Raw genomic sequence first — 23,629 nt, forward strand, 5'->3', positions numbered from 1 at the left:
GTCATGTACGAATGGTGGTGGAGGCAGCAACACCAAATGCGATGTCCCTAGAGGAGTTGGAGGCTGCGGCGGCTGAGGACGAGTGTTTTCGAATCTAGAAGGACTCGATGCGTAATGGGTCTTGGAAGTCCATCCTCGGAGCTGTGTCCGGGCGCACGCAAGAAGCCAAAACAGTACTGGAGCAGTTGTGGAAGGTGAAGGAGGAGTTGTCGTTCTCGGACTCAGGGCTGCTACTCCGGGGTGACCGGATTGTTGTTCCACAGTCAAAGGTGAGAGATGTGATCAGTCTCGCCCACCATGGACATCAGGGCGCTGCCAAGACCAAGGCGCGGCTCCGTTCGAAAGTCTGGTTTCCGGAGTTGGAGAAAAGGGTGGACGACTTTGTGGCGGCATGCGTATGGTGTCAGGCGGCCTCTCCTCTGCAATGAGAGCCTGCCATTGAGGCAATGCCCCGAGGCACGAGGCCATGGGAGATCATCCACGCCGACTTTGGCTCAACATCAGTGGGCACCGACTTCCTGGTAATAGTTGATGAACACTCGAGATACCCGGAGGTCGAGTTCGTTGAATCTGTGGCCTTTGAGCATGTGGTGGTGGCGATGGAGAAAATATTTGCGGCCCATGGTTTTCCCCACACTCTATGCTCTGACAACGGATCGCCCTTCCAAAGTGAGCGGTTCTCCGAGTTGATGGAGAGCTGCGGAATACAACACAGGAAGATATCCCCACTGTGGCCCCGAGCGAACGGGGATGCTGAGAGACTGATGCGGACTCTGAACAAAACCTTCCGAATTGCTCAGGGGCAGGGTCAATCATTACAACGCGCCCTCTATCAGTTTCTGCGGGTGTACCGCACCACCCCACAGAAGTGTTATTCAAGAGGTGCCCCCGGGGGCTGTTGCCGGAAGTTGGGGAGAAAGAACCTGGGGTCATCGATAGTCAGCGGGGGGAGGCTGAAAGGCGAGTCCGAACTGAACAAGAAAACCTGCGCAGGGGTCTCCGACCTCAAAGACTTGAACCGGGAGATGAGGTCCTCATCCGCAACCGACACCCCCACGGGAAGCTCTCACTCCCCTATGAACCGGAGCCATTGGATGTAGTGGCAGTGAAAGGGTCCATGGTGACGGCCTCGGATGGACGATCTGCTGTCACCCGAAATGTGAGTTTCTTCAAGAAGCTGGGTGATCCACGAACTGAAACTCCACCCGAACCTGATCCACCAGACATGCCTGCTGGCGGAGGCCTCTGTGACGAGGTACCCGAATCCCCAGTCCGGGGAGAAGCGGTGGAAGGACGTCACGTGCCGGAGGTAGGCAGGAGGTACCCCCAGAGGGCTGGGCGAGGGAAACCTGCCTACCTCAGCGAATATGTCGTGGGACACTTGGTTAGTGAACTGGGGTGAGAGGATCAGGGTGGATGACATTAAAGGGGTTTTGGGTGTGCAGTAGTGTTTATGATAGATGTGTGGTTTTCTGGTTAATAAAGTTAATGTTAATCTGTTTTGTTGTTCCTCCCGGAAAAGGAGGAGTGTGGCGCTGCCCGATGACGGGCTTACGCGGCGGTGTGATGTGTCACGCCGCCGCAGTGTGTATAAATAAAGGGGGCGTTCCCGGCCGCGGCAGAGCGACCGGGAAGCCCGAACAGGAAGGACTGGTGCCCGTGGGAGTCCTTTATGTTGAGGGGCTTACGGGATCGCGTGGGGGCTCCGACCTGCCCCCAACACTCTCCACTTAATTTAAATTTTAAAAAGTCTTGAATATTTCCTTTTTCCAAATGGCTTTTTCTTTTCTAAAGCAAATCCTGGCAAAAATGCAAGATGAATGTAGTTTTCTTCAAAAATGCATCTGGATAGATTTGCATCATACCAACAAAAGCCATATCTGCACTAGTTTGTGCCGACTATGAAACAATTCTGAGGTAAATCTTTGCAGCAGTTTGTTCAATAACTGCACAACCCAATGTGCAAAAAAACAATTCAAAAGGTAAAAAAGCGCCCCTTTTCATGCATTCTAACCTAAACCGTTGGATGGCTGTGCATTAAGCTTTACAGTTTAGGGGGTTCGGACCAAACAACATTTTTTGGAAAATTCAAACCATTACATCAAATGAGTCAAAAGTTATTAGCAATAGAATGTTCGCACAGTCAACATGGATCTTAGGTTTCACCTTAAGTATAGGGCAATAACTGTCATCCTAAAGCATATATTAAAAGCAAGTGTTGTGTTTGGCTGTTGTTAAAAGACAAACATCAGCTCTTTTCTACATGCCTTAATATTTTGTTTGTCTGCAGCAGACTTTCAAAAACTGTACATAGAGACAACTGCTAAAAATAACACAACCCTGTAAAAATGCTTGAAGTTGGCAGCTTCAGCTACCTTTACAGAAATCAGTTTAAACTTCTTAATAAGTTCAAGACCTGCTCAAAGTCTCCAAGTTTTGTGGTTCGAGGCTGGTTGTCCCTCACTTAGCCACAAGGCTGCACCCAAGACTAGTACCAGTACAAGAAGTGAGACAAGCAAGGGTGTATAGGCTGACTTAATACACCCCAACAATCGTCTCAAGTTAAAAAAACAACAACACCCTTTGGCGTTGGGGGGGAACATTTGAGGTCTACCCATCTACTAACTGAAATGAACTGGCCAAAGCTGTGAGACTGTAAAAGAGTTACAGCTGGTTGAGGAGGACACTAAAAGCCCCGAAGAGTTGGTAAGCACTCCCAGATATGGGCTAACCATCCCTGGGAATTATCTCCCCCCTTCTCTACGCATCTTTTAACTTAATATAGGAAATGCCCTTCCTAGACTCCGCCACAAAGCCTAGAAATAGTCGCAATGACATTGCCAGTGCTGCCCTATGACTCCTTAGCATTTGGCGTAGGCAAATACCACATTTCTCAGCAATTCTGTATCTCTGCAGACGCTAAGATATTAGAATCTGATTCTGATCTGAATCTGTTACTGTACTAATTATGGCGATTTTTATTGGCTCTTTATTCGGCCATATTGTTCTCACTTTTATGAACTATGTTGAGGTACAGGAATATTGTGTGTACTCATGCGTAGAGTCAGTGTGTACTGCACCACTCATTCTTCCCCTGTTTCCGGTGCGCCTTCATTCTTTACTGCGTACTGTCTCCTTTCATGATCTTTGAAATTATGTGTTTGTGATTGTGTGCCAACAAAAAAACATAAAAAAATTAAGGCGATTGGGACAGTCATTTAGCCATCCCATGAACTTCCTTGCCCCATGGCTGAAATCAAGGGAGGATTGTTCTATCGTGTCTTCCCTGCACCCTGACCCGTTTGTTATGTTCTGTATGGTTCTGTGAGTGTCAGTTCACAAGATGGGTTGACTGAGAGAGGATGCAGGTGGATGTTCTGTCCCTATGTGTTAGGCAGAATTATATGCAGTACCCTTTGGGAACACCACACACTATTAAGACTACAAGTGACAGTACAAATTCACCTTTGGTACAAGCATGTACTACACAGATAAAGTGGTAGCAGTAGCGGAGCAGCCAGACCTATCTCAAGAGTAAGTGAGCCGTATCAAATAGTTACACAAAGGACAGCAATTACTATGATTCAGGCAAACACTGACTCAGGGTTTCGAAGTAAAAGAATATATATTTATTTACTCAACAGTTGTATAACTTTTCACTAAATAAAGCAGTCTAAAAATCACACTCTTAAAAACACCACCACACTCCCAATAAATTCCAGACAAGTTTAGCTCACAAAATGAAATGGGAGCAAAATGGCACTCTAGCAATTTAAAAGGGAGGGAAAGACAAAGTTGGGTAGAAAATGGACCACACCAACAGGTAAGTACTCAGGGCAATTGAGCAAGAGGAACTACATTGATAGAATCAGCTAGAAAAGGCTTAGTGCCAAAGTCAATGGTACAAAAGTCTTTCGCTCAAGATTCACAGTTCAGGGTAATTCGCTGTAAAGTTCGTGCCATGGGTTCCGGACGAAGTTGGTCGGCAGAAAAGTTAATGTTAAAAGAAGAGAAGGCCAAGCCCTCGGTTTGGCGAAAGATTTCACACACTTTCACCGTGGCTGAATGAAACGAGCAACCGGGTTTGTACAGTACCTTAAAACGGAGAGGGAGCTGTAGCTGAGGCGGACGTTCCTGGTAGTTCCTGCAGGCTCACGGTTCCTGAAGCGACTGTTGGACTGACAAGAAGTGGGAAGGCTGAAGGGTCCTGCAGTACCCAGGGAAGAAACCAGCAGCAGAGCAAAGCAACGAATAAAAGGTGCGCTCTTTAAAACCCAAGCAGGGTCCGACCTTCCTGGCTATCCGGCCGACTTTAGCTCTGTACAGCGAATTCGAACAGAGGAGGGGTCCTGGCTTGAAGTTTGGGCGAACTGGTTAGTCCCACCAGCTCAAGGGAAGAAGTTTTCTGGAGGATCTTGTCTGTCGTCGGATTCTGAAGATTCGGACCTGCAGCAGGGCTTCACCGGGCGGTTCAGTCGTTGTATGGTCCTCTTCCATCAGCTCCCCATTGGTTCTTTCGTTCCAGTGGCGACTCTGCCTTTCCTGTCCATCAGACCTGCTTTCTATGCAGTTTTCCCCCATTCACACAGCATGGCTGTCAATCACACAGCAGGGTGGCTGTCCTGGCAAGGACAGTCACCCAGCCAATCAAACAGGAGTGCGACTTGGGTTTCCAAGGGAACCCATGGCAGTGGTCCTAAGACCCCTCCCTCACATCCTGCCTACCCAGACTTTCAGGCACCTTAAGGAGGGCTTCTGTGCAGAAGCCCGCAAAAAGACGGTGAACAAAGGAACCAAACCTGGTTTGGCGTGCAGAGTAAAACACGAGAAACACTTTGACAAAAAGAAATGGTGAATAAACCCAGCCAGAGCCACAATAAAATGTATTTGGTCAAGCGGGTTTATGTTCGAGGCTAATATAATAGCCTAAAACAATACCATGGTTATATAAGATAACCGCAGTAGAAAAAATAGGGTAGTGACCACTGCCACCAGCCAAGTCTTCATGTAATCGGAGCAAAACAGTGCTCCAAGAGAAACAGAAAAAAGGGATAAGAATTAACCCTTTCCAATACTCCATGTAAGATGGGGTGTACTTGGTCTGTGGTTTAAAGAGACTAAATAAAGTTAATGGCAACTTTACATGTTTCTGTGAGACAGTAGTCAGTCCCTGAAAAATTGAGTCAGGGGGAAGTCTAGAAGACAACCCTGTGTCACTGCACTGAGGGTGCTGTGTAACACACATAAACATGATGCTCACGGAGTAAGTGAGGCTCCAGAGCCCAAGATCCCACAAATGGTAAAAACACACACAGCAAAACACATGTAAGAGTGGGAAAAAAGCTCACACTCTTACCAGGTGAACAAAAATAAATCCTAGAAATCCAGCAAAGCATTAGGTAAGGGAAATCAGCCATTTATGAAAATTCTCCCTAACACTATGTACTTATCGGATATACCCATAACTTGTACCTGAGACTGGAACATGAGTAAAGATGTTTCCTGTTCCTACACCAGTCTCAGTGTCATGCTTGGCCAGGAATCCAACTTAATGGCTATGAGGATGCTAGCTATGCTGGGGGTACAGCACCATGAGAGGGACATCCACCGTCCCCCAAACCATGAGAACATCCTCTCTAAGGTAGGAGTGCTACGGGCTGCAGTGGGAGGTAGTGAGGCCCAGCCATTGATGTATTGCGGCAGCGCCAGGGCCAAGGACATACCGGTCTCTGAGGGGCAGAGACAGAGGGCCTCATTACACGGATGGCGGTAGGGATTTAACGTTACCGGTAATGTATTACCGGTAACGTTAAATCCCCATGTGGATCACGACCCGGCACACCGCTATTAGCGGCACCGCTAATTACGGTACCACTAATAGCGGGCAGGCCACGTGCGCGCGACCCTCCATCCCGTTAATTACGCCATGCCGCTATTAGCACAGCATCACAAGGCCAGTGCACATGCTAATAGCGGCATGGTAAATCCCCCCAAACCCCTTACCGCCATGATGCAAATACCGGCATCGCGGACCACCCATTAAGGGAAATGAGCAGTGTTCCCACCTGCCACAGGTGGACCAAATCAGCACAGGTGAAGGCAATGGAGAATGTGGCAGCTCAAAAGGAGCACACCACACCCCTTCCCACACCCCTCCCCACACCAAGATGGTTTCAATACTGGCAGCATTACATGGCCTGGAGGACCTCATTGCAGCGCAGCTGCTACAACAACAGGAAGCACAAAGGAGACGCAGGAGGAGGTGGAGGAGGGCAAGACAGGCACAGCAGGCACCACAACAGCACCTAATCATACCACAGAGGCACCCACCAATACCCAGGATCAGAGCCAGTCCATTCAACCTGACCCCTGAGCAGATACACACCCTGTACCGTCTGGACAGGGCTACCATCACCAGCATCGTGGACATGATCCACGACGACATTGTGAGCCTCATAGACATCAGAACTGCCATCCCCCCGCTACTGAAGGTGGTGAGTGTGCTCCACTTCCTGGCCACAGGCACCTATCAGCATACAGTGGGACAGATGCATGGCATCTCACAACCAGTATTCTCACGCACGCCGAACCAGGTACTCGATGCACTCCTGAAGCATGCACCTGAACACATATCCATGCCACAGACTGCCCAGGAGATTGCAAACACAAAAGTTGGCTTCTATTCACTGGCAGGCATTCCAAGTTGCATCGGGGCCATCGACTGTACCCATGTGGAATTGGTGGTCCCACATCACAATGAAGTAGTGTACCGAAACAGGAAGCAATTCCACTCTATCAATGTCCAAATGGTATGTGACGCCAACAAGATAATCACACATTGCTGTGCCAGATTCCCAGGATCAACACATGATTCCATGGTTCTGCGGAACTCAACTATCCCACGCTACATGGAGCGACACACCGGACAACGTTCGTGGCTACTTGGTGAGTAGCAGGGCAAGCACATGGCAGCGTGATTTGGGGGGAGAGATACATACTCCAACTGGGTGTGAATGGGGGGGAGAGATACATACTCCAACTGGGTGTGAATGGGGGGGGGGGATACATACTCCAACTGGGTGTGAATGGGGGGGAGGGAGAGATACATACTCCAACTGGGTGTGAATGGGGGGGGGAGAGATACATACTCCAACTGGGTGTGAATGGGGGGGGGAGATACATACTCCAACTGGGTGTGAATGGGGGGGGAGAGATACATACTCCAACTGGGTGTGAAGGGGGGGGAGATACATACTCCAACTGGGTGTGAATGGGGGGGGGGAGATACATACTCCAACTGGGTGTTGACTGGCGTCCGTAGGGAAAATGGACATACAGATGTACGCCAATGTCCTTCAGGGAAGGCCACGATGTACCTGAGAAGAACCCACATGCAATTTGAAGGTGCACGACTATGAGAACAATGCAGGCTGCAAAATATTACACATCCATCCCCATTGCACATTATGCCACACCACATATTACACAAATCAGCAACATGGCGTCAAGATGGTAATACAGAATCAGCGCATCACAGCATCAATCCAGCAATGTACCCTTGAATGCATGCAAAGGGAACACCCCTAGACATAGCACTGAACCACACACCTATAGCACCACTGAAGTGATGCTTCACAGCATGGCAACATCAGTGTCAGAATGTCAGTACACAAGCAGTGTGCTACAAAATTTGCCTGGGCCAGGGACACCTAAGACCTGGCCTCACCCAGGACATGTCAAAATTACTGTTGTAGGCATTATTGTGGCATTTCTACTTGCAGGGTTGGCCACACACTTGCACGTTGCTGTCACACAGACCATCTGCATGTATGCTCTCAGTTTAGCACTTGCATCACAATGCAATGTCAATTTGTGTGATGTGAACAGGCCGCCCTTGAGGTGAACAGAAACAGGACCCCATTCATCCCCACATACAGGTGATGCGGCCTATCCCCTGAAAACCTGGCTCCTCACACCTGTACGGAGACCACAGAACAGGCACGAGGAGGTATACAATCGTGCACATACCCGTACCCGCATCGTGATCGAGCAGGCCTTTGGACTTTTGAAGTCACGTTGAATGTGCATTACCAGGTCTGGTGCTGCTCTCCTGTATGGACATGAGAAGGTGGCCAAGATCACCATGGCATGTGTCATGCTGCACAATATGTGTGACAGACGGAATGGCCCACTGCCCCCTGACGTTGGAATAGAAGTACCTGATGAGGATGATGATGTTGATGAGGACGGAGGTGAAGGGGATGCAGGTGTTGCAAGAGGGGATGGCCAGGAGGCACGTGCTGTGAGACAGCATCTGATCAGCCAATCAATCAGCGGAACATGTTTTCGTACTGTCACATGGATATGGGGAGGAATGCACTGGTGTATGTCTTAGAGCATGCAATGGACCCTGTCGCCAATGAAGTACACACACACACAATGAAGATGTCCAAGGCTGTGTTTTCATCAGAAACCAGTGTATTGACTAACATAAAGGTGAAGAAGTGCAAGCCCCACAACATCCCACCACCCTTCCCACCCCCCCAACAGACCCATAACACCCTTCCCACCACCCCCCACAACAGACCCATAACACCCTTCCCACCACCCCCCACAACAGACCCATAACACCCTTCCCACCACTCCCCACAACAGACCCATAACACCCTTCCCACCACCCCCCACAACAGACCCATAACACCCTTCCCACCACCCCCCACAACAGTCCCTCATGTGTCTGCCATTTTTGCCATGGCCAATGCACACCGAGGTATCCCCATCAACCCCCTAATTTCCATTGTCCTTGGAAGGATCTTGAGGGTTGCCAGACGTGCGCCTGGTGGTTGGCATTGTAACGCTCACCTGATTCCCACAGAGGCGCAGATCTTGACTGGGTTGTTACCGTGTCTTCAATTGTAAAGCGCAGGACTCGGCTGGTTCCCTGGGCTGGACCTCTTCTCACGGTATGCCTGACTTGAAGAGTGAGGTGTCTGCAGGCAGAAGAACAAGGGGTTAATGAACGGTGGTTGGACGGACTTCTCTTCCTCACTCTCTCTTTCCTTGAGGCCCAAAGGATAGGTGTGCTCACCTTAAGTAGGTGAATGCTGGGCTCTCCATCCTGCGACTGGTGCAGGGGCGCGGGTACCAGTTACTCCACTGGTGATATTGTAAACCTCTTACTTGCAGAGGACAACTTTGAGCGCGAGGCCGTCGTTAACTGCACGATCGGTTCCTTATATGTATCTGAACACCTTTAATGAAGTCCTTTTCTCTTACAGGCTTTGGATGCGGTAGGCGTTGTTTAATGGACGCCAAAGTACGTGCAAGCGCGTAAGTAGGTGGATGGCGCGCGTGAAGGCACGTAAGTTGAATGGCTGCTGATGGTTTTAAATGCACTCTTTAAAGTCTCTTTTTCTCTTGCAGGTTTTGGATGCGGTAGGCGTTGGTTCATGGACGCCAAAGTTCGTGCAAGCGCGTAAGTAGGAAGATGGCACGCGTGAAGGCACGTAAGTAGAATGGCGGCTGATGGTTTTAAAAGCGCTCCTTACTGTCTTTCTTTATTTGCAGGTGCGGGTATGCAGCGCTTGTTGGAATCCGGAGCGTGCGTTGCACAGGTAAGCAGATCAAAATATGCAAAATGACTGATCATTGTTCTTTGCCTTTACAGGGATCGATGGACTGCCAAGGAATGCGGCGTGAGGATTGGAAGATGCCGATGGATCGGGTTAGTAAAAATGCTGGCTTTTGGCTTTAAGTTGGCTTTTGCTAACCTGTTGTTTTTTTGTGCTGGCAGGTGCGGTTGAAGACAGGATCCCAGGAAGGTAAGAGTTTGTTCCCACAGGTGCTGGAGCTGGAGTTTTCACTGGAAGACTGGCGCTGACTCGGTGAGCGTCCTGCTGCTGATGCAGAATAACGCGAAGCACGTTGCATCAATCGGGCGTGGTTTAAATAGTGTGCAGGAGTGCTTAGGCATCTTCTTCCACTGCCTCGCCTAGGTAAGGAAAGAGTTCCAGTTTCCAGAAGAGTCCCAGTGTTCCTGATCCAAGGAGTGGAGCCTGCCCCACCCAGGTAAGAAAGTAGTCCCTGTCAGAAGAGGATGTGGACGTCATCTTGTTGGTGAGTATGCAGCATGGTCTGCTGTAGGTAGGTCCACCCAAGCACTTTTACACATCTTATGAGCCGGACGCTTCCAGTGCCGGGACCGATGATCTTTATGAGCCAAGGTCCAAAAGGTCCCAATAGGGGCCGGCTGGTGCCCGGAATGAAGGTTATGAGCCTGCTTCCAAGGATGTTGGGCAGGTCCTGCATTCTTGGAAGCAGTGATCATGACAGGCATTGAGCGCCTGAGGGGGCTTGTTTGTGTTGACCCGGAAGACGAGAATGGGGCAGACTGGCCTTGTTGGTGAAAGTGGCGGTCCGTTGTGTCTGCCATGCGGACAAGCACCTCCCTAAGCCTTGCAATTTCATTGCATATCCTGTCCGTGTTGGCGTCCATGCGCTCAGTGGAGTGCCTCACCGCCTGGACAATGTTCTCACTGAGATTGGCAGCCTCAGCGACATGCTGGCCAACCAGCATGGTCAGCTCCTGTTGGCGCTGCAGGATGGTGGAAATTTGGAGGTCAGTGCCGGGTGACCGTGCACTGGATGCCGTGCCCTCAGATGGCTCCAATGCAACAGGTGATGGTAGCATGGGTGACATGATTGCAGGGTTGGTGTCCTCGAAAGTCCCATCAGAACCAGGGGTCTGGGATGCCACTGACTCCGGGCTTCCTGGGGGGCTTGGGGTGTGCATCTCCATGTGCTGGACTAGGGTGTCCTCTGGATCGGATAGGGGGCCAGTGGAGGCTGCCTCACCAGCGGAGCTTGCCGCAGCTGATGGTGGGCCCTGGGTGTCTGGCATTGTTGCCAGTGGGTTTGCCTCCGGTGGTGGGGCCACAGTTGGTGCTGCAGCTACTGCTGCCCTGGCAGTGGCACTATGACGTAGGCTACCACTCTTCAGGTGTGGCCTTCCCCACTTGGCCCTGGATGTTGCTGGGGTATCCTCCGGCTCCTCTGCCCTTGGCCTCTTGGATGTAGGTGGTGCCTTTGATGCATCAGCGGCATCCTCCCCATCTGTATGTGAGCCTGTCAGGGACGAGAAGGGGGATGGCATTGGTTGCGTTTCAATATACTCAATGTAAATTACAGGAATGATGCAGTTGTGGCCATTGGGACTTAGCAGTTGTGGATGCAGGTGATGTGCCAGTTCAGTGCCTCATCCATGCATGGTTGAGTTTGGGACTTGTCTCTGGTGATGTGTGCATGTGTGTGTGTTTGGGTCTGACACTGACATGGTGATGGATGGATGCATGTGTGGATGTGTGTCCATGCATGAGTGGGGTCTGTGCTCACATATGGGGGTGACTGTACATTCACACCGCATCCTGTCATGTGTACACTCACCTCCATCGGAAGTGGTAGCCACGCCGACCTCCATGCTGCCCACTCCCTCGATGCTTTCGGTGGCAATCATGTTGGCGCATGTCTCCTCCCATTCCTTCAGGCGTATTGGGGAGCCATCTCCACCGGCACTGGCAATGCGGTGGTTCTCCGCCAGGATGCCCCTCACCCGCAGCCTGAGGTCGTCCCACCTCTTCCTGCATTCGCGCACAGTGCGCGTGCTGGTGCCCACGGCACTGACTTTGACAGCCACCTCCTCCCAGATGGCTTTCTTCTTCAGCAAGGTAGCGCAGCGCATGTCATTGGCAAAGACTACCTCTGCATGCTCTGCAAGGGTCTGTGTCAACATGACCAGTTCCTCATTAGTATATTTTTCCTTCCGCTGCCTGTCACAGGTTTTCTTCAAGGCCTTGGGCATGATGCAGGTGTCACGGATGATTTAACACAGCTCCCAACTCCAAAATGGTCCAGGGGGCAGAGGATGGCAATGGATTGTGTTTTTAAAGATGGCCGCCATGCTCTTTCCCGTTCCGGTGCGATGACGCTATTTCTGGTTCCGCAATTTAACGGTCGATGCTAATAGCGGTGACCGCTAATAGCGGTGACCGCTATTAGCATGTAGAGTGAGGGCGGAGGTGCTATCAGCACTTTGGTCGGCCCCGGTAAGGTGCTTTTGCGGCATGGCGGTAGGGTCATTTACCGGCATGGCCCTATGCGCGTGTCCGCTTACTCGTAATGGTACTCTATTGGCGGTCTCCTGTGAGGGCGGACACGCTAATAGCGCCATTCCGGTAAATCCCGTTTTTTACCGCCTACCGCTTACTTCAAGGGGCAGACAGAGACAGTGACATTGCTGAGAGGGACAATGCTAACTGTGGCTATGGGCAGCAGTGGTCTGGAGGTCATTGCAGCAGAGGGAGGGCAACGGGGGGAACGCAAAGCGTTTCCCCGGGGTTATTTTGATGCTGCACAGGCCAGAGAGGTGTTCTGCGAGCAGAGCACCTCTCCCTGGGGTATTTAAGGGTCAGGGAAGCAGGCAACGGTTGGGGACGTGAGATTGATCAGGGCCTGGTCGCCTGCTCCCGAGCCTTCCCTGTCTTAGGCCAGGTTAAGGGTTTTCTTGGTTGTGAGGTGAGGAGTGTTACGGTAGTAGGGGGGGGTTAGGCAGTTAGCATATTTGCATAACATATATAAAAAAAAAACGTTAGTCGGAGGTACCGTAAATAAGGTACCTCCACTTACGTTTTTGCAGGGCGGCGTCGCCTTTTAGGGGTGCTGTCGTTTAGTATTGTAGGTATCTGGTCCGTTTTATTAGTGCACTGAATTTCTCCAATTTTATTGTGGCCTTTCGGGAAGTGTGGGGGTGGCACAGGATCCTCTGCCGTTAGCCGGGTCTCTAGTGTGTTCCTGGTCGGGGGGCGGCCGCGGGTCCTCTTGCTAGGTGAAGGGGGCTAAGCATCATATTAAGACGCCCCTGTTGCAGCTCCCACTGCTATTTTGAGGGAGTTTCTTTTCCTGGTGCAGCCTGCAACGCTGCGATTCAGCGCGGTAGCCATTGTTGGTCATAGGGGGCAGTGCAGATAACCTTAGAGGGACCGCACTGTTATTTCCTTTTGGTACAGCTGCATGGGTTTTCTCCGCGCTGCGTGCGGGCTGTGATTTTCAGGACTGTGATTTCCCCTTTTGTATGGCAGGGTAGTGGCTAATAAGGATTTTGTGGGGCTAGTTTGGCTCCATTAGGAGTTACCAGGTAGGGTAATAAACAAAAAATAAAAAAAATATTTATATATTAGTTAATCTGTTTTCTAATAATTTTACATTTAAGTTTAATTCAATTTTCAGGGAGTTTCTTAACTTTTTACCCCATTGGCTGTTTTATGTACTTTCCTTTTTGGGGATAGTACCTCAGGTAGGTCTGGCTCGGGGGTTTAGGGTAGCTAGTGGAACTGCAAAAGGGCGTATTTCGCTGCACAGCCTGATTTTAGTGCACAATGGTGGGTCAAGGAGCTAGTAAAAAGGGCTTGGTGGATGCCAAGGCGTTAAGGGAGGTATCTAAGGCCCAGCTTGAAGGGGCGGTGGTGGAAGTTACGGGAGAAGGGGAGGTAGGTGGAGACAGGCCGCTGCGTAGAGCAGCGGCGGATGGTGCTTTCGCAGCAGTGGTGGCCTGTACCCCTTCGGCTGGCAGAGGAGAGGCATGGGAATCCAGGGGCAGAAAGTTGATGAGGGAGATTGATAGGAAAGCATCCAGGGGAGAAATACATTTGGGTGGGTACCAGTTAGGGTTGGGGTTAATAATGACCAGGAGGAGGTGGGGATATCAGGAGTGTCCTAAAAGGGGCAGGTCAGCAGAGCGATGTCAGTGGGGGTGATGGGGCGCAGAGTGGGGCAACTGGACAGAGCGCCAAAGGGGGCAAATACCTGCGGAAGAGTGCAGGTGGGAGAAGGAGAGAGAGGTCCCCGTGAATTAGTGAGGTTAGGGAGGGGCACGGAATGGCCCCACCGAATAGGAGGTCGGTTGGCGGAGAGCGCTGCGCAGCTCCCGCTGTTCGAGAGGAGGTATATGGAGAGGGCTTAAGTACGGCCCCTCCTCGGTCAGCGTGAGGACAGTCTGGAGGGTGCAGCACGGCCCCTAGCGATGAGGATCACAGGGTGGAGGAGAGCACACCTCACCCGAGAGAAGAGGACCAGGAAGGGGTTTCTGCAGCCATGCCGAGAAGACGTCAAAGGAGTGGCGGAGCGGACGCCCCGGGCTCGCAAGAGGAGGATCTACGCGACTCGAGCATGAGCTCACATCAGCAATGGTATTTCAGGGGTGATGAAGCTGGGATTGAGGAATATGTGGGGCAGTGGGTGGATGAAGGTTATATGGCGGTAAGGAGAAGAGGGAATAAGAGAAGGGGTTCTAGGTGGGTTCATGAAAGTCGGGAGCAAGGGATTTGGGGGGCAAGAGGTCGGGGGAACAATTGGCTGGGTGAGACTGCTGACATGTTTTGTCCCTGCAGTAGGAGCCCAGTAAGAAAAGAGATGAGGAGCATCGGAGTGGATGCCAGACCGCACACAGGCGATGGCAGGTCGGAAAGAGGTGAGCGGGAAAGGGACTGGTCAACTGCATGGCAGAGGGGGGAAACAAGAACGGGGGCAAGAAATGAAGGGTCTGGTCTGGAAGGGGTAAGGAGTGAGATTGGTGTACAGGCTATTGGCCCCTTGGTGGATGAAAAGGGGAATTGCTTGGTGGAGGTGCAAACGGATAAGGTGGTTGAGCCATTGGAGCTCGAGGTACAGGTTTCAAAAGAAAAAGAAACTGAATTAAAGGGCAAGGAGAAAAAGTTAGCTTACATGGGCATCACAAAACCTTTGGGTACGCACTTGATGACAGCAACTAAGGACAAGATTCAGGCAGGGGAATTTGTAGATGTGTTTAAGCTGCTCCATAGGGAAGTGAGGGCAAAGGAGGGTTCCAAGGAAGACGAGAGAGAAGTGGCCTCACGCCCATGGGTCCCAGTGACAATTGAGTTCATGTAGTGAATCGGCAGTCAGCAAAGGATCAGAGGTTGGCGAGGCTGATGAGAGTGTTTGTTGTGCGTTGCATGAAATGGAATGTCGTGTTCAAAGCAACACATATGCCAGGGAAGGATAATGGCATCGCTGATGCATTATCTCGTTTTCAATGGCAGAGATTCCGTTTATTGGCTCCAGATGCGGATCAGGAGGGGCAGCGGATTCCGGAGGAGCTGTGGAAAATAGGAAGCTGAGAGCGCTTGCATTGGTGGAGGGTTCTCTTGTTCCGGCATCTAGAGAGGCCTACAGAACAGCTTGGGAGGATTTTATAGGAGGGGGAGCTTGTAGTTGGAAAGGCTGGGGGGACGCGGAAGAACAGAGAAGGGATGATGTCACTAATTAACACTTGAGGTGCATGGATAGAGGGTGGTCTAGGGCAACTATAACGAGGAAACTGGCAGGGATTGATTTCTATGGGAAGTGGTTTTGGGGTTCTCAGCCGAGCAGTGGAGAAATGGCAAACAGGATGTTGGAAGGATGGGCAAGGGAAAGTAAGAGGGAAAAAGATAAGAGGAGACCGGTATCGGTGGAATTGCTAACTAGGTTGTGTCGGGCTTTGGGGGGGATTTGTTGGTCGGCTTGGGAAGGAGAATTGTTTGCAACCTGTTTTACTTGGCTATTCTTTGGGGCCTTTAGGGGTTCTGAGCTGGTGTGGGGGAAAAGTGGGGTAGGTGGGTTCCAATGGGAGGATGTGCAGTTTACTGAGTTAGGTTTGGACATCAAGATCAGGAGGTCTAAGACAGATCAAAAAGGAAAGTGCTTGTGGGTTTTGCTGGGTCGAGGGCATAAAGAGTTATGTCCATTTCGGACAGGTTTGGTTTGGAAGGAGCGTTGTGGGGGTAGGACAGGTTTGGTTTTCCAGTATGAGAATAGGGAGCCACGCGCAGCAAGTTCTGGGAGTACTACGAAAGGTTCTGGTAGCAGTGGGGGAAAAGGTGGAGGATTTTGGAACTCATTCATTTAGGATGGGGGCAGCATCTGAGGGTAGTAGGTTGGGATATTCAGAGGAGAAGGTGAAAAGTTTGGGGCGTTGGAAGTCAGGGAGATACAAAGGATGTGTCAGGGATTTAGGCAAAGGGGATGTTTGATAGAAGTTTTCAGACGTCAGAAGGAAAGTTGCATTTAGTAGGTTGTTCTTGATTTGTAAGTGATTTTGTAATTTCTTTTTCAGATGCTGCTCGGAAGCCGGGGCAGATGTCACAATTCTGGATTATTGGGCATTCTATTGTTAAGTGGGCGGGGAAAGAAGCTGAGAAAAGGGTTTTTGGCAGGCAATTGGGTTGCATCTATAAAAATGTTTTGGTAAAATGGTCCGGTTTAGGGGGGCTTCGCTGGGATCAGTTACTTCCTATGTTGGCTGGGTTGAGGGAACGCTATGGGTCTCCAGATGGGGTGATTATTCATGCTGGGGAAAATGACCTGGTAAGAGATACGGGTGTGGCTCTTCTGAGGAAAATGAAAAGGGATTTGTTATGGGTCTGAGAAATGTGTCCTCAAGCATCTGTAGTTTGGACTAAGTTGTTGCCGCGGAGAGTTTGGAGGGGAGCGAGAAGTGAGGGAGCGATCGAGCGGGCAAGGAAGGGGATAAACAGAGAGATGGTAAAATGTTGTGCTTCGGTGGCGGTACAGGTTTTGGACCACAAGGAAATAGTTTATGAAGGGTTCATGATATTTAGAGAGGATGGTGTCCACTTGTCGGTTTTCGGGAATAGTCATTATCTGGCGGACTTGAGCTCGTTGGTGGGAGATATGGTAAGGAGTTGGCAGTAAGGAGAACTGGTAGGGGTGGGGCAGAAAGAACACCTTGGTGGAGGGTTTTTCTGGTGCCGGGGGAGGGAAGCACAATGGGGAAATGGCACGGGAAAGGATGAGGGGGTGCTGTTGCACAAACGGGCTACCCCGGGGGAACAGGTATTGAACCTGAAGGGGCATGGCCCCGGGGAGAAAACGGGACGCCTTGAGAAGTGGTAAGGAGACGGTAGGGACCAAGGGATGGTTAGGGAGGAAATGGATTTATTTATTTAATTATTTAATTGTTGGGGAAATGAAAGTGTTAATTATTAATTGGTTTGTTTAAAATAGTTTGTTAGTTTGTAACGCCAGGGAGCCAGATAAGTGGTTATTTGTAAGCTTTGACCTGTCACATTAAAGCGACCTTTTCCACTCTAAACGAGTCTGGGTTTTTGTGCAGTAAGTCAAAATGACTGTGTTGGTCGGATTGGCCAGAATCAAGAGCTGGAAGGTGCAGCTGATCTTTGTGACAGCTTCCAAGTGTTTTTGGCTGTCAAGGAAAGGGTCTTAGTTGTCCATTAAGACTGCAGCATTGGGAATTCAGTTGCCTTAGCTGCTCAATAAGGAGTTTAGTGGAAGAGGAGCGGTTAGCCGAGAACTCCTTGCTGGCAGAATTGTGAAGGTCAGTGAGCAGGATTGGAGCTGTTGTTGGAGCAGAGCCCATTCCCATGGGGCGGGCTGAGCAGCACCGTGGAAGGTCCATTGTGGTCACAGTGACCATCGGAGCCGTTTCGCATCAGGAGCTCTGTTGAGCTCGGAGTCACCAGTGCCACTGGTGACACCATCCCTTGAGCAGAAAGGGATGGTGAGACGTTAGAATGCCTCACAGCATGGCATTCTGAAGAGTCGCGTTGGAGCCGGGAGTATTGAGCACAGCGTGTTCTCAGTGCTTCTGGAACGATGAAGCTGTGTGGTGAGGGTAAAGCACCTTGCAACGTTCTATCTGCATTGCAACATGCATTCTATGTGCGTCCCCTCCTGGAATTTACCACTTGCATGAGGGTTCTTTCCGCACTGGTGCCGGTCTTGCAAGGTAATGGTGCAGCGTGTACCTCTGGGCTATTGAGTGCCTGAGGTCATTGCGCGGCATGACTAGAGAAGTGAGCAGAGGTAAGGGAAAGTGGAAGGGGCCGCAACAAGGATAAGTTTGGGGCTGCAGCATACGGCCGCTCTGCATATGACAATGTTAATGTCATGGTTTCGGGGAAGTAAAGGTGAAAGTACATAGTTTAAGGAGAACACTTGCAGCGGTGCGGCATGCGAGGCATCCCGCTATTCGAACTGGAGGAGACCGTGGGAAATCGATACCAAGAGGGCACCAACATTCGATGGAAGGAGGAAGCGTGTGTTCTCGTTGATATTCACTATTTCCTTTATGTCGATGGGCGCAATGCAGTTTTCATCACGGTTTCGTGTAACCCATAATTCAGCAGTAGTTCCCAGGTTATCAGGGAGTGGAGCCAAAAGTTTTGAGAGGTTTTAGTAATTTTGTTTTAAGATATGTCTTAGCAATGCATCTCAGGCATTGTAGGTGTGTGTCATGTGAGGCTTGTTAAACTTTGACATCTGTTGGTGTGCTTGTGCTTTGGTAGTTGAGGCCTCTGTTTAACAAAATGTAAAAGTGCACTATGTTGTTGTGTATTTTTACCAAACTTTTTTGCCACAGTTGTGACATTTTGGAATTTTGAAATTTAGTCAGGTCATGGACTTTTAAGAATAGTATGTTTGTTCATCCTGTTGAAGTGTCTTGTTTAACATGTATTTACAGTTTGGACTTCTAAAACGTTAGACAGGAGATGGACTTCCAAAGTTTTACTGTGCACTGAATGTAGCTATGCCATAACTTTTTTTTTACATGTTGGACTCTGTGTTTTACTGGAAGATACTTAATTAGAAGTGGAGTTTTAAATGTATAGTTTCAATGCTGTAGTTAAAATAGTGGAAGATGTCTTCATGTGCTGTGTGAACCATGAGAACTGTTGGAGTTGTAATGTCTTGTCTAGTGTGAATCCTCATCGGTGATGTGAGGTCGTGTGGCTTGCTGCATTGGAGCTGTTGAAGTTGTGGAAGTGGAGTGGCATCCTGGCACAGTTGTGCAGTTGCTTCTGAGGGGTGTTGGACACCCAGAGTGCTTGGAGCACTCTCGTATAGTGGGGTGTCGAAACGTGGTGTGCGTTGGGTGCTCTGTTAAGGGGTGTAGTATGCCTGTTGTTGTGTGGACAGTGGAGATTAGGAGCTCTAGTGATAGTGATGAGTGTGTGTGGGTATGTCTGACATAAGGTATGGTATGGTTTTGCCTGAGTCATGTGGTTTTGGGGCTGGAAGCCTGAACAAGGTATGTACTTACCTGATGTACCCATACCTTCTATCTGAGACTGGAACATGAGTAAATATGTTTCCTATTCCTACACCAGTCTCAGTGTCATGCTTGGCCAGGAACCCAAATCAAGAGTCCTTTATAATACTCTTTTCAAACCTTGTCTGTTTGTTGACATCCTATGGCAAGACAATCTGGCATTATCAAACTGCATGGCTTCCTCTGACAAGCACTCTTGCAAGAAATTACAACATATTGTTCTGAGATTCAAAACCAACAATGCCAAATTAATAACAGTGGGAACATGCTGAGCTTACCATCATTATTCACGTCTATCTTCTGAAACACCATGGTTGTGAATTCCTCAGGATTCATACTTTGGTGGCCGTTTAGAGCTTGGACTGCCTGAAAAATGAAATGTTAAGTCATAATGTCTTTATAGCACAATACATATTGCCCAGATTGTTGTACATTACACCCGCATTTAACATCTTTAATTGCATAGTTTTTCTTCCAAACAGACTACTTGTTCTAAGGAGCATTACGGAACTGTATTTTGTACTCTTTGTTTCAATAAATATATATTATGATCAGTGGTGGTGTTTCACCAAATCATAGTGGTAGCCCAATGAACATAACATGGCATTCGACCCAGAACACCTTGCAGATAGTGACAAAAAATTCTTTAGACCATGATTACGGGTCATTGCAATTTGCACATTTTTTATTCAACATTTTTAAAATTCAGTCCAAAAGCATGTTAAACCTCAGCCTATTGACAAAAACGAGCACTATTGAAATGTTGGTTCTTCCACGACTGTTGGTCTTCTACATCAATATTCAACAATTTCCTTCCCAAAATAAAATATATGCCTAATTGGATTGCTTTATGAGGGCGTTTTATTGGGCCCAGATGGAAATATCATTCTTCCTTCATTTTTCATATTGACATATATGTATTACCCAACACTGGCAAGTATCTTCTTCTTGTTGTCACATCAAATTGACATCTGGGCTCTCATTAGGAGTTAGGCAGTAACAGTGAAAACAGACGACATTTCAAATACTGCATTGTGAAATGTAAAAATGTCCTTAGTGCACCCCTGTTCACCTTAAGATATTATTTGTTTTTCTGTATTTCTTTTCCCATTTAGTGGACTTCACCACGTTATAATGAAGTTTGATAGATTCGCTTAGGCAATAGTTGTTTCACGTTGGACTATTAAACGCTTGCTCAGTGAATGTGAATGAGGATATGATGGCAGTGTTACATATGCCCCTCGTCATTCAAAAATAATTTTCTACATTCAAATTATAATAATTCACATACTTACAAGATATATTAAATCTATGTTGGTGTATGCCAAATGTTTAGCAATAGAATAGGTGTGTTGTGGCTGGCAGTTTTAAGCTATGATAAAGATCCCACAATCCCACCATTCCACCATTGCCATTGAAATTGATGTCATTCTTGTCACACTTTACATTGAGTCATTGTATACATGTATACCACAGAGAGAATGTATGGAGATATTGCAATTATATCTGAACAAAAGAGATAATTGCGAAGTACCAACAGACTTATTGGAGTGTATACGTCAAGCTCTAACAGAGAATTATTTCATGTATAAGGACACATTTTGCAAACAGTGCCATGGCACTAGCATGAGAGAAACTTTTGCTCCCGACATAGCTAATTTCTTCATGGACAATCTAGAGGCGCAATCAATTTACAACAACAACAATACCCTGAATGTACATCTCAGATGCTGGTACCGTTACATTGATGATGTGTTCCTGGTATGGAGAGGTTCTCCCAAATCTTTGGACGATTTCCTGCAATGGCTCAATATCCAGAATCATTCAATCAAGTTTACCATGCATATTGACATGCATCGGATACCTTTCTTTGATCCTGAAATCTATAAAAGTGAGGACAATAGAATTGGTACTACTCTATATAGAAAACCATTAGACAAGAATACACTGCTAGCATTTGGCAGTTTACATCCATTAAGTTTGAGGGAGAATCTACTGTACGGACAGTTTCTTCAGGTCTGACGGAATTGTAGCACACTAATAGACTTTGACACTAATAGAAAAAATCTAAGTAGTCAACTATTAAAATGTGGCTACCCCTCACAACTAGTGCGTAGAGCACATAAGAGGGCTCGTAAACACTGATAGGTGGACATGCCTCTCAAAACGATTAAGGGAGAAAAAAGAAGACAACATGACATGTGTCGCAACATTCTCCCCGCTGAGTCATCACCTAAGGAGGACCATCCTTCAGAACTGGGATATTTTGAAAACAGATAGCTTCCAACCAGGGAGACCCAGGGTTGCCTTTAAACAGAGCAAAAACTTGAAAGATTGATTAGTCCATACTTATGAAGAGCCACAGAAGAAAATCAACCTGCAGAATAACCTCTGGAATCTGCCACCAGCAATTGGACACTTCAGGTGTGGCAAATGCTCGGTCTGTGCACTAACTAGGGACATGAAGGACATTTACCTATATGGGATGCATTGGAAGTTCAATTCCTGTCATGGCCACTGATCAAGGGCCATTACCTTCATGCCCTGCAGGGTTCCAATGGACCCAGTCCTGGCGCCTTTGGCGCCAAGCTCATTTGAAAGTGTGCGTCCAGGCCGGGCTTGGCCCTCCAAAGACATTGGAAGCACATGCAGAAGTCAGAGTGAGTGGTAAGGTGGGGCCACAAGGCGGGCTTAAATGGAGTGGCTCGGGCCAGGCTATATAAGCCAGCCCCACCCGCATGCTGGCACTTCGCGTTAGTCTGCTGGAGCAGTGTAACGCTTACTGCCGTCTACAGTTCCTTACCTGTTTCCAGTTCAACACGCTTATCTTCTGTCTCCGGAACTCCATCATGTAGCTACCACGCGCATCTTACCTGAGACCAGCCACGCCATCGCTCGAAGCACTGCTACCCGATCCAACTCTGCAGCTACAGCGTGCATCTTACCTGAGACCAGCCACGCCATCACTCGATGCACTGCTACCCAATCCAACTCTGCAGCTACCACACGCATCTTACCTGGGACCAGCTACGTCATCGCTCAAAGCACAGCTACCTGATTCCAACTCTGCAGTTACCGCGTGCATTTTACCTATCTCCGCTGAACCAACTCTTGCAGCTTCTTGCATCCTTACCTGTTTCAAACGCCCGACAACACAGGAGTCATCTTCCGGCTCAGGGTCCTCGCGGATCTCTCCATCTGGCAGCCGACAGGTGTTCGGAACATCACTCGCCATCAAGCACCGTCTGGTTGAACCTGCAAGGGAGACAGAAAGCACAAGGTTAGCAACTGCATAAACCTTTAACTTCTTGGCCGCGCAACTCATAAACTTGCGCATCATCTGGAAACCCAATTTACCTACTAGTGGGCTCTTCTGGATCCTCTTTGGCATCGTTTAGAGCCATCTTCCATCACCGCGACTCTGCGGGCCATCTTCATACCTAAAGGGGAAAGAAAGGACATTACAACGTTACGGACAATAATCATTGGGGAAAAATTAAAACAAAAGGTTACGGACAATAATATCATTGTTACAAAAACTTACCTCATAGGCAGGATTGTCGCAGTCGGTCTAGACCACCACGCATAAGGACCAGTGACACAACTTGGTCTGTCCACGGCGCCCCTGCTGAGAGAAAGCAGGACGGAGAGCTCATCCTTCAAAAACAACAGGTGAGGACATATGGGAAAACGCATGCTCATATCATTCTGGCACGAAGGGTTTGAGGGGGATTGCACTTCCACCGCAGCATTCTCATTGCCTCTTACCTTCTCCCAGGGGTTTAACCAGCAACTCGAGCAGTCTATACTATCGCAGTCGAGGGAAGAGCCCGAACCTGAGGAGTCCAGTCCAGGGAGGGCTCCAACCGTGCCCCAACTCCTCCGCAGAGACCAGGTGAGCGTAACAGAACGTGAAGCCTCTCCGAATCTCTGCCTGGGCGTTATTAACACCTCAGAGACTGACCAATTAGCCCAATTACTGGGGGAAGTTCGGGCTGAAGTGCATGCCTCCAGACAAGAGACAAATGCCCTAAGAAGAGATCTAATTGTCGCTCGAGAACGAACTGATGATCTGGCAAGACAGATGCTTCAAATTCAGACAGGACAAGTTCCTTTACCTGGAATTGCATCAACCCCTTTGCCACAGCCGTCACCACCAGTTCAAGTAGTACTCCCGGGGGCTGTACCTTTGGCCCCACCCGAACGGTTCACCGGTGACCCCAACAAATATGCCATATTTATGAATCAGTGTCGTCTTCACTTTTTGTGCCGTCCTGGGGCCTTGCCTAATGATAGTGCCAGAGTTGCCTTCGTACTTTCATATTTGGGAGGTAGCGCAGCAGACTGGTCTATACCATTAGTAAACCAGGATTATCCTGTACTTCACAATTGTGGGGAATTTCAACGGGAATTGGAAAAGTTGTTTGCTAGGCATACCCAAGGACAAGCCCTAGATAACGAACTGTTGTCCCTAAGACAGGGAAG

The 23,629-nt window shown here is 48.9% G+C and overlaps 1 protein-coding gene across 1 annotated transcript in view; it reads right to left on the reverse strand.

Annotated features, from left to right (window-relative positions):
• The window catches only part of GUCA1C (guanylate cyclase activator 1C), a 1,146,160-nt gene that overhangs the window by 403,327 nt on the left and 719,204 nt on the right, over positions 1–23,629 (reverse strand). The window contains exon 3 of the mRNA XM_069637318.1: positions 19,423–19,510. Within this exon, the coding sequence (XP_069493419.1) occupies positions 19,423–19,510 (88 nt within the window). The remainder of the gene's footprint in view (positions 1–19,422; positions 19,511–23,629) is intronic.

Source organism: Ambystoma mexicanum, chromosome 7p (genome assembly GCF_040938575.1).
Source record: "Ambystoma mexicanum isolate Mex_15411 chromosome 7p, UKY_AmexF1_1, whole genome shotgun sequence".
NCBI lineage: Eukaryota > Metazoa > Chordata > Amphibia > Caudata > Ambystomatidae > Ambystoma > Ambystoma mexicanum.